The sequence below is a fragment of the Furipterus horrens genome, unplaced genomic scaffold, assembly GCF_987537825.1.
Source record: "Furipterus horrens unplaced genomic scaffold, mFurHor1.1.pri manual_scaffold_6, whole genome shotgun sequence".
NCBI lineage: Eukaryota > Metazoa > Chordata > Mammalia > Chiroptera > Furipteridae > Furipterus > Furipterus horrens.
In genome coordinates, this window is record NW_028327176.1 from 22,149,558 (window position 1) to 22,164,097 (window position 14,540).

General features: G+C 41.8%; 1 protein-coding gene across 2 annotated transcripts in view; it reads right to left on the reverse strand.

Annotated features, from left to right (window-relative positions):
- Positions 1 to 801: 801 nt before the first annotated feature.
- FEZ2 (fasciculation and elongation protein zeta 2) overlaps positions 802 to 14,540 on the reverse strand; it is a 35,996-nt gene continuing 22,257 nt past the window's right edge. The window contains exons 6-9 of one of the 2 annotated variants that reach the window (XM_090281146.1): positions 8,959 to 9,039; positions 6,660 to 6,735; positions 3,774 to 3,839; positions 802 to 1,421 (exon numbers count right to left, since the gene is read on the reverse strand). In XM_090281146.1, coding sequence (XP_090137272.1) covers positions 1,405 to 1,421; positions 3,774 to 3,839; positions 6,660 to 6,735; positions 8,959 to 9,039 — 240 coding nt within the window. In that variant the 3' untranslated portion in view covers positions 802 to 1,404. The remainder of the gene's footprint in view (positions 1,422 to 3,773; positions 3,840 to 6,659; positions 6,736 to 8,958; positions 9,040 to 14,540) is intronic. The other variant, XM_090281147.1, reaches the window with a different exon arrangement.

The window sequence follows — 14,540 nt, forward strand, 5'->3', positions numbered from 1 at the left end:
AAAATAGATCTATGGCAGGCACTTGGAGTGTACTTTGTACAGTTTGTTTTTTCTTCTTCCAAAAAATCAAGGCTCTAAGGGGAGGGTTTGCCATTTGGTTCTTGGCAGAAAGTAAATACTTTGAATCTTAAATCACACAATGTAACATTCAAAAAATTCCATGTCCAGGAATGGAAAGAAAATCGTCCTTTCATTTTCAGTTGTCAGTGTGATGACCTTCCAGGGTCACAAGCAACTATACAGACTGTTACTACACTGTGTCACCGAAGGGAGGCAGCTGCCATGGCTGTGGCGAGGGTCTCAGAGGCTCAGGAGGAGCCCCCCGCCCCCTCCTTACCATCAGGAGGTATCAGGTTTTGCCAGCGCACACTCCGTAGTGACGGACAGTGTATGGAGAGTAAGGGAAGAATCTACTGCTGCAACAGAAGAAAAATCATTAAAACCTATACCCAAAACGAAAATAAAAATAAAGCTCTCAAGCATACATTACATGTCAACATTTATTAGAGGACACTGACTTGATCAGAAATGGCCAAAGTGCTTCATGACTAGTGATGTACCGTGAGTGGCTGCTTCCGGGGTGAGTCCCCAGGGAAGCACAGGCACGGGTGAAGGCTAACACAGGAATGGGCAACACTGCAGCTTACAGTCTCTTAAGCACCTTAAGGATACAAACTCCTTTTAAAGGACACTTCTCCACAGACACATGAGACAAAACACAAACATTGTAAGTTAAACAATACAGGATTCCGAGAGTAAATGGCAACTTCATGGATAAGATAGAATCAGTGGTGAAAGAAGCAGCAACCTCTAAAACCAGCATCGCCAACAGTTTCCATCCTCACTAACTATTAAGCCAACATAACACACACTCTGGTTTCGCTTCTTCGGGAAACAGCCCAAGTTTAAAGTTTCAGTCTCTCTGGACAATACTGGTAGGTGATATTTATAGTGACAATTCTCTTATAAAAATCAGTGTTGGTTTTTGCCATCACTGAAGAACAGCTACAGTACAAATCTCAATGCTTTAATCCAGTTCTTCAATGTAGCTGAGAGCTAGAAAGTCATAAAAACTCAAATGGGCATACTGTCAGTTAATGAAAAACAACTTCGTATACATAATTGATATAACACGCTCTTACTCTGCCAAATTGGAGAAGAGTTCATAATTGTTAGTATTTAACAACAACAAAAAAAGAACCCTAGAATTCAAAATAGTTCTCTTGGTTCATAATATGAAGAGTTAGTGAAGGCATGACCTATTAATACTGAATCACAAACCCAAGTTCAAGTGCGCTGAGCTGCCAGCAGCGGGAAGGTGACGCAGCCAGCATTCGGAGGAGCGCTGGAGGAGATCCAACTTGTAGTCACGAGAGATGAAACTGCTCCTGAAGTGATGCTGCCCTATGTGGGACACAGAACTAGTGGGAGAGAAAACACAGAAATGCATATTCTGTATATACATACACAAGACATACTCATTTTATATACACCTATAGAAAAATGTTAAGTGGTGAAAACTAAGTATCAATGCAGGGATCTATAGTAGCAATTACAAACGAAAGGCTTTAAAAGGCTACACGTCTTAAGGCACTTGTTAAAATTGGACAGAAATGAGACACCAAGAGGCCAGTTCTCTCAGAGCACCACTTAGAAGCCCATAACGCCAGCCCTGTACCATGAGGCCTGTAACAGCAACAGACTCCTTGGTGACCCCGAAGAAAGGTGCAGGTTTGCGCACGCGTCTGTTCCTGTCCGGGGTCCGCACTGGCAGCCCTCACTACCAGCCTTCGGTACGGCTGCCGACGTGGGCAGGGAAGCAGGGCTGAGAAAGACGTTCAAGCAGCCCAGACAGCACCCATCCCGTCCTCCTCAGGCCAAGTCAGGCCACTTTTCTGCCTCCTTTCACTTCTCACCTGCACCTTAAGATTCCGGCGGTATATTCAGGCGGCCAAGCCACAGTCCTTGCTGTTAAAACGACGATGAGAAGAGAAAGCCCCCCAAGAAAAGAGAAGGCACGTTCTCCTTTGGAGCAACGCCGCCTCCCAGGCAAATGTTCTACTACTGGTCCCAGAGGGAGAGGACTCACCCGCCGGCTGTGGGTTTCCAGGACGGGTGGAACATTGCACGGCATCCTCTCCTTCCCAGGCACCCGAACACCCCTGAGCACCACGCTCCCTTCCCTTCCTGCTCCTGGACGGCAGTGTCACTACTTCCGTCGGAAGCCTAGCTCCTTGCCCACCCAGTCCTTACCCAGCGCAGCCACAACCAAACCACAGCGCGTGCACACAAGCAGCTCAGCAGAAGCAGGTGGAGAACAGCCAGCCCTGGGCTCACAGGAGCCAGCGGCCTGAGCATGGGAGCAGACGGGGGCATGTGTTGCTTCCCCGAGGCGTGCGGTGGGGGTCCACAGACACGGCCTGGGTTTTAGAGGAAAACAATTAAAAATCTTTGTCCCCCAGAGCACTCTGTTCTCTGTGTCACAAAGTTCTTCCCCTGAAGTCATGATAAAACAGAATGCTTCACAAGCTCATCCTCTCTGCACCTCATGGCAAGGCCCTGGGGACCCACAATAATTAAAAATTGACATGTTCTTTATGTTCATCTCATTCCTGTTTTACATCTATAAGAACAAACCTCAGAACACTCCAGCTTTCATACCAATGCTAGCACAACAAAAAGCAAACAGGTGGCAGATGTTTGTTTTTTTTTTAATTCAGAACATAATAAAAAGCCTTCCATCAGAAAAAGACAGTTTATGAAAAAGACAATGTCCTCTCTACCCTCTTGTTAACCATTACTGGCTGGCTGGCTCCACGTCCCATCTTGATGCATCACTGCGCCCTCTGAGCTGCTAGTGTCTACCACTGGGATCACTGCTTTATGAAGCTACGGCTGAGGAAACATCCCGTCTGAGTTACTGAACGTCTCATAAATCTGAGCCTTCCTTGTTCAGTTAACAACATAATGAGAGGGAGAACCCCCAAAATGAAAAGTTTGGCAACTTTTTGCTTTTAAAAGTGGATCAAACACTACAGGATGCATTTTGTGATCCTTTGAAAATCTATCACCTGAATCACTGCTACTTTTCAAAAATAATTTTATTGAAAAGTATTAGTTTTGCCTATAATTAAATTCTTCAGTCCTCTCTTTATCATCCAAACTTTGCTCTTCCCTGAGCAAAGCAGGCAATTTCATTAACTTCTCAGCCATCTGCCTCATCCCTGGTCCCATCCTGTGTGATCCTGATCTCGCTCCTAAGATTGATGGCTCTATTTTCACTGGCCTGGGCTCATGCAAGGCCATCCTTTTCCTTTTTCCTGCTCCCCTTCCCTCTCCCTTACACCAGTCCCTTTTATATCCCCTTTGAACGTGTTAACTGATTTGACTATTCCCTCCTTCACACAGCCTCCCTAATCTGTCCTCCTCTCCCTATCATCCCCTAGATGGCAGAGCCCACCCTTCTCTACCCTCCCAGTGTCAACAACTGAGACCCATAACCGCTCATCATGGTGCTGTGCCCAGGTATTCCCTCCTCTCCCTGCCTCCATGTTTATAATTGAGTCATGGAAATGATTTCCAGCCTAGGACCTCAAGCAAAACTTAAAATTTTATATAAATAATTTATAATGTTGGTAGCTAATTAAACCATGTATCCTCACCCTGCACAAATGAAATCAATAAAGGCTGTGCATTTGAAAGTTAGTTTTAATCTATTAGCAAAACAATGTATTCACTGACTAAGCAGAGCCCCCTAACCGTATAAAACTCACCTTTCAGTATATAGTCAGTCAACAAGCTTGGAACTTTCTCACTGTCGTCTCTCATGGCACAAAGAACTGAAATGAAGAAGGAAAAGGCAACGATTCTAAATTCAGATCAAAAACATCACTGAATTTCAATCACTTGTAGCCTTAATCATAAGTAACTATGTTATAATCAGTTCACGCAAATTATTATTTTATGTTCATGTATTTATTTTAGTTGAATAAGTGCTTGTTCAGGTAAGGATATTCCAGTTACCTGAGAGTTATTTCCCCAACCTAACAAAGAGTGGAGGCAGGAAAGAGAAACCCAGTCACAAACGCTGGAAAGCAAGTTCCCATAATGGACAAGTCTGTGAGCTCTGAGGAACAGGAGAACCTCAATGCTACAGATGTCACCAAATGGAGAAACTCTTAGATACAGGAATCATCAGCTAGATTCTCCAAGGAGCATATCTGCCAGCCGCCTTGGACATTTTTAAAGGCGAGACCAAAATGAAGACCTAATGTCCATGAGGCCCACACCAGTGAGGCTGCCTCATCCTCTAACTACTGAGAAACCTGGGTGACTCGGCCTTATCCTAAAGGGAATCTAATGATTTTATCTCTAAGCAAAGGTTTAAAAAAAAAGAACCTAGACCACCCAGGTACAGAATATCCTACAAACAAATACTGTACTTTTGCAGCGATTGGTGATTCAAATTTTTTCCAGCATGTCCTAGGGAAAATGGCTCCCTGCTTTTCCCCAGGCATATGACAGTACTACACAGTGCAACTGTCAAGTCAGCCTTCGTGGGTTTAAACCCCGGCTCTGCTGCTTCCTCACTGTGGGACTGGGAGCATGCGACTTAACCACTCAGGCCACCAAGTTCCTCATCTGGAAAATGAGCACTATCATCGGGCCACCTGAAAGGCTTGTTGTGAGGATTCCATTATTAACTCAGGTGTGAAGGACTGAGAATCAGGTCTGGCACATAATACAAGCTACCTAAGCATTACCCACAATTATTAACATGACCACTATCCTAATTCTTATTACTATTATTATTGCAACTCCAAGAGCTTTCACCGGCTATATAACCTTAAACACCATGTCTCCACAGGGCTTCCATCTACAGGGGGTGGGAGCAGAGGCTCAGGTTCCCCTCTCAGGAGACCACTTTTTCATTTTCAAAGTGAAGGTCATCCTTTTATCTACTGTCTTCACAACAGTCCTGTCCTCGTAGCTGTGTTAACTTGGACATCCATTCACACCCCTACACACGTTTACTCACCCAAAGATTCCAAGTGATGTGCAATTGTAAAGATGTCATCTAAGAATTGGCCTAAGGACATTTTGATATGGGAATTATGGTGGCCTTGGTTTGACCAAGTAAATATTTGTCCTTGATCTGAGACGGCAAGGTCTCTCCATATATCCTGGCTTTTTGGTATATTTATAGTTCCCATCTTATAAGGCTACCCTACCCAGGATTTCTGCTTCCAATCATATTTTAATTTGTTTTTAATTCTACATAGTCACATACCAAAAGCCAACATCATTAAAGGTACAGCCGATTGGGAATTAAGGGACCCAGCCCTATAACTGACCATTCCCCTATGTGATCTTGAACACTCAGAACTTCTGAAGTTCTTCCTGAAAATTAGAGGGCTGGCCACCCAGTGAATCTCTTAATTCTTTATTTCAGACTGGCTGGCATCACTTGATTTATCCACATTTAAGTATTAAATGCTTTTGAAGTGTTCAGTCTCCAAAGGAATGAATAAGAGCCTCAGGTTAGCAGGCAGGCAGCTGATAAGCAAGATATTCACTTTTTTCCTTGTGCTTCCTGACCCCTATCTCCATGTCCTTCATTTTCAAAATATTGAATAAATAGCATCATCAATATCCATTCAGGTGATGTTCCTCCTTTAATATTACAAATCTTTACAATTAGAAGAAACCTAATAGATCAGCAAATTCAACAGCTTCAGGAAAAACAAGGCTGAAACATATACAGGGTGGAGCAAAAGGAGGTTTACAGTTGTGAGTATATATGCACAACAGTTTATTTTTGTATTATTATTTATTAATTTTTGTATTATTTTCCATACCAACAACTATAAACCTACTTTTGTCCCACCCTGTACATTAACTTATTTACTCTGAGGTAAATGGAGCAATTACTTCTAGCCTCATTGTTCACTGATGCCAAGAGAGGGCAAGTGATTTCCAAAGGTTCCCTGTAAAGAACAAGAACAGAACCAGAATTCAGGGCTCATTTATGGCTATCATAAGAGACACTCAATATCATGCATAGTTAAGTCTCTATTAAGCACTGTTAGAGTTAAAGTATTTTTGTCTGCTTTGTTCACTAAAGTATCCCAAGTGCCCAGAACATGATCTGGTACAGAGCAGGTCTTCATCAAATGTTTGCTGAATGAATGAATATTCTTAAAATATCACTATCAATTTATGTTTTAGCTATACTGCCTAGGATTCTACATTCATTAAAGAGAGAGAAAAAGAGAGAGAAAACACCATATTTCTCCTAAATCTCTCCTATTCAGTATTGACAGTCATATTTACATAAGATCCATGAAGCACCTTATTTATTGATAAATGGGAATGTTCTTAAACATGCAGAAGGTAATGGAGAATTAAGTTACATTGTTTCCCCCAAAAGTTCAGCTTGTTAAGAGTCAGAAAAATTTAAAAATAAAAAACCATAAATCAGTCTAGACTTAGCGTTGTGTTAGATGTCATAACCATTTACGGTTTCCTTCTCAAAAGAATAAAGGTGACACCCACCACTTACTGTCCCAAATCAACAAAACCGAACAGCAGCACAGTCGGCCAGCCAAAGCCAGTATTCAGAATCATTAAGGTAATAGTTCAATTTTGTCTTTACTCACTTTTTGTTAATATTTGAAGATCTTCAACAGATGGCGGTCCATTTTTTTTCTCATAAGGAATAACTGTTGTCAAGTACTGCCAAGTTAAAAAAAAAAAATAGTGTCACTGAAATCTGAATTACCTGATCTGCAAAAATTAGATCTATTTACTAGAGGCCTATTTTATAACATGAAACCTGAGTGAGTTTAATAAGAACACAGGTATCTTACTGTCTCAGCTGGAGCTCATTTTTTTACCCACCTCTATCTGCTTCATCAAAACCCAATGTCAGCATAAATATTCACTTTTTCACCTTTCAGTTATTAAAACTGGAGTAGGCCTGAGGATGATTTGTTCAATCTGTTCATATTTAAAGTGAAGTCTATCTAACATTCTCCTTGCATATTTTAACACATTTTTAAAACAGCAATTTTAACTAAAAACATAGTTTTAACAGTTTTGTATAACAAAATAATTCCCAACAGTCAAGTAATTCTGTTTCAGACCATTTTTTTCTGGTTGAACAAAATGGTCCCATGTATAATTTCACAACTTTAAAAACACATACTAGCTTCTTCCAGATACTAACAAAGACACATTTACCAAAATAATTAAGAGTTGTATTAGTATTATTATATTATTATTGTTTTAAGTTATTATATAAGTAGTTATAAATGTTTAAAGGCATTCAAGGGAAAGAGAAAGTGAAAGCAAGAATGGCCTAAGGGGAAATGAATCCTGAACACTCATGTCTGAAACAGAGACAAACTGCCTAGTTTACTAGTGTAATGCTCTCTGGTATCACAGTTATGGCCTATAACTACGTCCCATAAAAGCACAATCAAAAATTACTGTCCACACTCTGCTACTCTGGCCACCCCACCAAGGACTCCTAGTTCAGCGCAGTCTGCATATGCGCATCTAGCCATCTGCTGGCTTTCCCCAGACTCTCTTCGGCCCCTCCCATTCCTTAGCCCCTGCCCTAGGTCGCAGCTCTAAGCCTAATCCTCTTTGAGTGATTTTCTGCGGCTCCATCAAAAAACAAGATAGACTTACTTAACAATAACCAGATCCCTAGATAAGAAAAGCAGAAAAAGTGAATTGTTCAATCTTTAAGAAACTTAGTTTTCCACCATCTTTTTGGTGTAGACCTCTCCTAGGTGATGCCCAAAGGTACAACTGGGTATGTTTCTTTGAAGAATACCCATAAAGCGAGAAGCGTGCCCTCCTGGGCCCTCCCTGATGGCGTGAGGGACAGACGCCTGGAGGAGCGTCAGGGAGCCGTTCTCAGCAGGCAGGTTACCTAGCTGCACTTCCAGGGCCCCTGTCCGCTCTCATGTGCTGGGTCAGTTTGGAAGTTACTTTGCCATCTGTGGGTTTGAGGGGTGAGAAGCACCAAAATTAAAAAAATTAAAAAAAAAAAAAACAAAAACACCTCAACTATCCCTGTATGGAACCCCTTTATAAGCTGCAAATGCCAGAGGGAAGGGTTCTTTAATATTGTTCATTTCTCTTCTTAAGTAACACAAAACTATCTTCAGTAAAAACCCTAGGCTCAAATGCCTTCTTTTGATAAACTGCCTACAAGCTGCATTCTGCGCACTTTCTCAACCTTCACTTAAGTGCTAAATTGAAGTTTTTTGTTGGGGATGAAAATTTCAAATTGTGGAAAGTAATTTTAAGCGCACTCAATGTGTATGTGTTTCCCATGTTTGTGACATTCCTGAAATCATTATACAAAATCGGTAATAAAAAGCAAACTGCTATACTCATATCCATGCATGATTTTGTATAAATAATGGCACATGCCTTATTTGATAGACAAGTGAGCTGGCTGACTTTATGATACACCTTGAAAACACATGAATATCATTTAAAAGGAGGTAAGATATACTCTATAGACATTTTTGACCTAGAATGCTAATCTAAAAGATATCAACATCTGGTTTCCTTTCCCCAAAATGACATCTTATTTCTTATACTTTCAGAATTAAGAGTAGCATATTCTAGTTATTTTCACAATTATATATTCTACACATGCAATTAATTATATTTGTTAATATCTAGTTGTTTAAAGGTAAGAGTGAAACACAGAGCTCTAAAACATGTATTAAGAATGCATTTAGTCTTATTGTCCAATTTGAAAAATGCCTTTTCCTAAAAGAAAATTCTATGCATTATCCAAATTATAAATGTAATAAACTTTTACTTCTAAGCAACAACAGTCTTAGTAAATTAGTAAAAATGCCAGTTTTCGGGACCTTCACTTATACAGAAAATGAAAAAGCAGAGAATGAGGAAAAAAGGATAACTGAGCACCTGTTTGTCTCCACCTGCATTTCCAAAGGTGTGGCGGAGGCCATTCTGAATGACATTTGAGATCCCTTCCATGCTGAAGCGCTAAGGCAGCAACATACAGCCCAGAAGAAAAGGACAGAGAGATAAGTTCAAAGACTATTAGTAAGAATGTAACTCGATGACTTATGCACTCAAGAGGCAAAGCAGTTAGAAAATGCGACTACTCATTCAGATAAAGCAGACAAATTCATGCTGTTTTTAAAATGTTTTTGCTTCCATTTCTTTATAAGTCAAATGCAAAAGCAGCTGCTTTTATGCTACTATATTCATGAAGTTTTCTTAACGTAGCTGATAAATTTGCTCCCATGTAAATACTGTTAAGTTGTACATGTATTTGTTTCATGCAAAATCACCACATAGTTTTTAAGATATCTTTTGATATTGTTTACCTACATTTTTATCAAAAGTCTGAAAACTTACTATCAACAGTGTGTATATTTTCAGCCTGAGTTTGCATGTTCTATCATAAGCTTGGAGAACATTATTAACATGGCATTTGGCAAATGAAATGCTATTACTTGAAGAGCTGAGTATCACTTCTCACTCGTTCTTCAGGCCACCCGCTGCCTCAGTGCAGAAACCACGAACCGGAAGAGCACAGCAGGTCCCATATGCCTGCCAGGCCCAAGTCTTCTACAAAGACTTGTTCGCTCTGCTCCTGGAAAACAATTCTAGCTTCGTTCTCCCAGCTACCTCCAAGACTTCCTAGAATTCATTGTACTGAAAGGGAATATTTCTTTCCAAACGTCTTATCTTGATTTGTAGCCATTCTACCATGTCATCAGACACAGTGATAAGTGTCCCCTGGCACCTCAATGGCTGCTGAGCCCAAGGACTTAGAAGAATTCTTACACCGTGACTAACTGAGAGGAAAGGCATCCTACAAAGGAAGTCCAGTCCTGATTCATCCGATGGTTCCTTTCCCTGGAATTTTATCGGGGTAAGTTGATTCAGTAAACACATTTGAGGAGTGGAGATAAAGAATAATTTACAAGGCCCCCAGGAACAGAAGAAAGGAAAACAAGGGCAAGGGTCTCTGCCCCTTAAGAAATGTATAGTTTAATCCAGTGGTTCTCAGAGTCCATGTATCTGAATGGTTTTCTTAGAAATACTGAGACATAATTTGTTCTTTTCACTCTCATTCTCTAATGACTTAGAATGAAATATTCCAAATGACTGGATGCAGAAGATTTGAAAATCTAGCTGAATTCAATTAAGCCAGATATTAATTTTGCTCTCTAGATTTTTTGAAAGTTATTTTTTATAAAAATTCTATTTATGTAAGCATTAGTGAATTTCTTATTGGTATTTTAAATGAATTAATATATGTTAAATTTTTATCAATTTTAACTTCTGATACAATGAATATTGATATATATAATATATAACCTATAATTTTAACTTCTGATACAGTGAATATTGATATATATAATGTATAACCTATATAACCAAAAGTAGGCAAAATATAACCTTTATAAACAAAAGCTCTTCCGGGTCTTCGATAAATTTAAAGAATATAAAGTCCTGACAACATAAAGTTGAGAAACACCGAAAGGTTTAATTTTGGAAGGAACTAAGTGTATCTGTATTAGTTACATCCTCAATGGTATTACTGAAGTTCCTCGTACCACACTTGCCCATCTTGTGGGAGCTCGTACAACTATGCTTCTCCTGAATCATCCTTCTTCCTCACCCCCATCCTTCTTTCCTACCCCCATCCTTCCCAGACTGTGTTTTAGCAAGAATCAAACGTCTGTCAAGACACCTCGGCTGCACGTGCTTCATTCTGCTAACAGCACAACTATTACCTTAGATGTAATTGGCTTGTTTTAAAAGAAAAACCTACAGCACTGGCTGGTGTGGCTCAGTGGACTGAGTGCCGGCGTGCGAACCAAAGGGTCACCAGGTCGATTCCCATTCAGGGCACCTGCCTGGGTTGGGGGCCAGGTCCCCAGTTTGGTGGTGCACAAGAGGCAACCACACATTAATGTTTCTCTCCCTCTCTTTCTCCTTCCCTTCCCCTCTCTGTAAAAATAAAATCATTTTTTTAAAAAAGAAAAACCTACAGGTAACTATTTTTGTAGATTTTTCACATGCTATCATATAATTTGTTCACATTCTTAAAACAGATTACCAAAAGAGACGACTTATCTTAGTCTCCAGACTCTATAATAAAAATTATGGGAAACTCTTTTCAAATGTCAACTCATTTTTTAAATTCTATTAAAGGTGTCTCCTTCGAAAAGCAACAAAGAGAAAAATACTTCATTTTCTATAGTACCTGATTCCATTATCTATGGGTAAATTAAAACCAGATAGAAACTCAGAAAATGTCAAGCAATATGAAAAATTTTAGAATCCATGTGTCAAGAAACTAAAGTATACTTTATATTTGAATAGCACATTGTAGAAACACTATCTTTACTTTTTACTTTGCCAGTTGGAAACCTAATTTCTGTTTCGGAAGAAAATGTAAGGCTGATGCAAATTCTTCAATTTCTAAGTTATAACTTAGGTTTCTCTACTGAATGTGCATTTATTATGTTACTGAGCCATTTCAATGACAGGTAGCCTGACTACTCTGAAAAATGACTTTCATGCAACCAGCACTCCAGACTTAGTGGAAATAAATGAGAAGTGCAATTAAGTGAAGCCCCAGTAACTTGCAAAATACAAAACTAACAACTGATCCCAGCGAAAGAAGTTAAGTAAAGGAACCTCTGCCCCCATGACTGACAGCAGCCGAGACCAAGCAGGCCCCGCGGCGTCCTGACCAGGCAAGAACTGTAGCGTGGCAGCCGGCAGGGTTCTCCTGCCTCCTGCTCCACTGGGGAAAAAGACAGAACGAGAAAATCAGACAGCTCCAGCTGCCATCAACTCCCACCTCCCCAGGAATCATGCCGTAACCATTTTCTGTCTTTGCTACATTTTCAAACTCTTCCCTTCTCTACTGGCTCTTTTCCCTAGGGCACCTGTAAATTCTCGAACCCTTGACCTCATTCCTTTCCCCGGGGATTCCCGAAACAGCTCTTCCCAGGTGTCATTCCTTTGATGCTGAGGTCCACAGACACTTTTCACATCTGAGGCATCCAGTGAGCTCCCCTCCTCGCAGCTGCTCCCTGGATTCCTGGACACCACACTCTCCCCGCGTCCCCAGCCCTGTGTCCCTGGTTGCTTCTGCTGACACATGCCTCTTTCTGTGCTTGCCTCTCATATACTGGTGTCCCCAGGATTTTGCACCTACTTCTTTTCTCCTGGACACTCTGAATGTTCCCACTCGGTAGTGTCAACTTTTGCCTCCAACGATTTTCAGTTCCACTTTACTAACATCAGTAAAAGGCTAAGAACAGAGGCTGGCCTATTGGAAAGGCTCAGTAAACGTTAGCGGTCTTTATAGTAATTATTGTGACTTTTATGTTTAATGGCTTATTGGACACCTGTATTAAATAATACTAAAATGTATATCCAAAACGAAATTCACCCTCCTCTCCCCACCAAAAATCAAACAAAAGTAAAAAATAAGAAACCTGTTCCTCCTTCAGCATTTTATATCTCTCATTCATTTACTTGTTCTTGCAAAAAAAAATATAGTTAGCCAGATATTATTGCAGGTATTAAGGATTCAAAGTAAACACATCAACCAAGACCCCTCCCACTCTCAGGAGCTGACATTCCAGAATAAGAGGGGCAGAGACAGTACAAGCAAATGAACTGGAAAACCGCAGATAACGGGTGTCCTGCCGACAGCTACAAGGCAATTAAAAACTGGATGTCTGCTTTGTACCAGGAGGTCAGCGGCAAGTTCCCTGAGGAGGTGACATCTGAGCCGAAACATGAATTACACAGCCCCCCAGATGAGCTAGGAAGGACAATGGACAAAAGAGATCCTGCCAGACGACAAAACCCGAGGCAGCCAAGCCGCAGGAGGCCGCCCAGGGGTTCCCTCCGAGGCCAGCGCCCAGGGGCCCTGCGTTCTGCAGCGGGCTGTGGAAGGGCAGCTGCTGAGCACTTCCCGTCGTCCCCCCCCCCCCACCAGCTGTCTGTTGCAGCAGCCCTGTCCGCTCCCCATCTCTGTGCTGGATGTGCTGGCAGGGGAAGGCCGGGCCTCTGCACCGTGGGGGGCCGCAGCCAGAGCTGATGGGAGGCACAGCCAGCCGCGGAGACGGTGGCCTGAGGCTGGATGCAGGCAGGGTTGATGGGACCTGCCTGGCTGCCTTGGGAGAAGGGGTACACGTGTGTCCATCTGTACTTGCCATGTCAAAGGTCAGTGACCTGACCTGAACTCCTCCCTTCCCTGGTCCTGCACCAGCCTGGTCAAGCACCTTAATATCTCGGAAATGCAGCCACTGTCTCGTCCGCACTGACGTTTCCTCGGCTCATTTCTTACCTGCAGACTGCCACAGCCTCCGAATCAACTCCTCCTTCCTGGCTGTCTCCCTCCAGTTAGTTCTCTTCGAAACGCTGAAGTTACCTTTCCAAAAGCCCAATCTGAACACATAACAACCCACTTAAAACCTCTTTTTGCTTTCCTACAGCCTCTAAATAAAAACCCAATGCCATCGCGTGGCATACAAAGTCATCCACTTTCTGGGTCCAGTTTGCTACTTGCGCCCTCTCCTTGACTTCCTCTCTCTTCTTTTAGCTTTCTCTTTCAACTTCTAGTCATAATTAACAGCCTGCAGTTCCCCACTTGTCCCTAACTGTCACCTCCAGGTAACTGCCCATACTTCTTGTCCTCAGGATTCAGCTCAGCCTCCCCAGACTCCTAAACCAAACTAGAGGCAACAGCAATATTACACACATCTACCACAGGACAGTGCCAGGCATAAAAGGCACTGAAAGCATGGCCATCGTTTTCACCATAACGATTTCCACACTATACCTAGGTTAGTACACCTGGCCACCTCTGGCATTTTGGGTATATCGTTCCCTGTTGTGGGGGGCAGTCCCGTGCCCTGCAGGGTGTGAAATGGCATCTCCAGCCAGTGGCACTGTCCCCCACCCCACCCCGCTGTGACTGTGACAACGACAAACGCTTCCAGACACAGTCTGGTGGGGGGCAAACCATGGCATCAAGTGCCGTGAATGGTGCAACACACCCTGGAGGCTGGGACTCACTCTGCATCCTGAACACCCATGCCTGGCACAGAACTAAAGATCACTATATGTGTGACAGTAGTGAAAGGAAAGATAATCACCATATGTTTTCAAAGTGAGATGAGGCACAAGGTCTACAGAAAACAGCAGAGAATGAACAAGGAAAATTTTATTAGTTACAATTATTTTTTACTCAATATAACTCTCAGAATCTCTAAGGCTAGAAACGATGTCCGCTACTTCTTTTCCACTCCTGTCCTCAGCACGGAGAAGGCCTCTGATCGATAATCGCTGGCTTAAGCTGAAACATTCCTCAGCCATTACTACCCATGCCAGTGAAATGTTTCCATATTTCTATATGCAACCAGGAATCACACCTTAGTCAAACGAATTTGGAATCAAAAAATTTTTCAACAGTCAACTTGGATAGAAAAATGTCACACTAG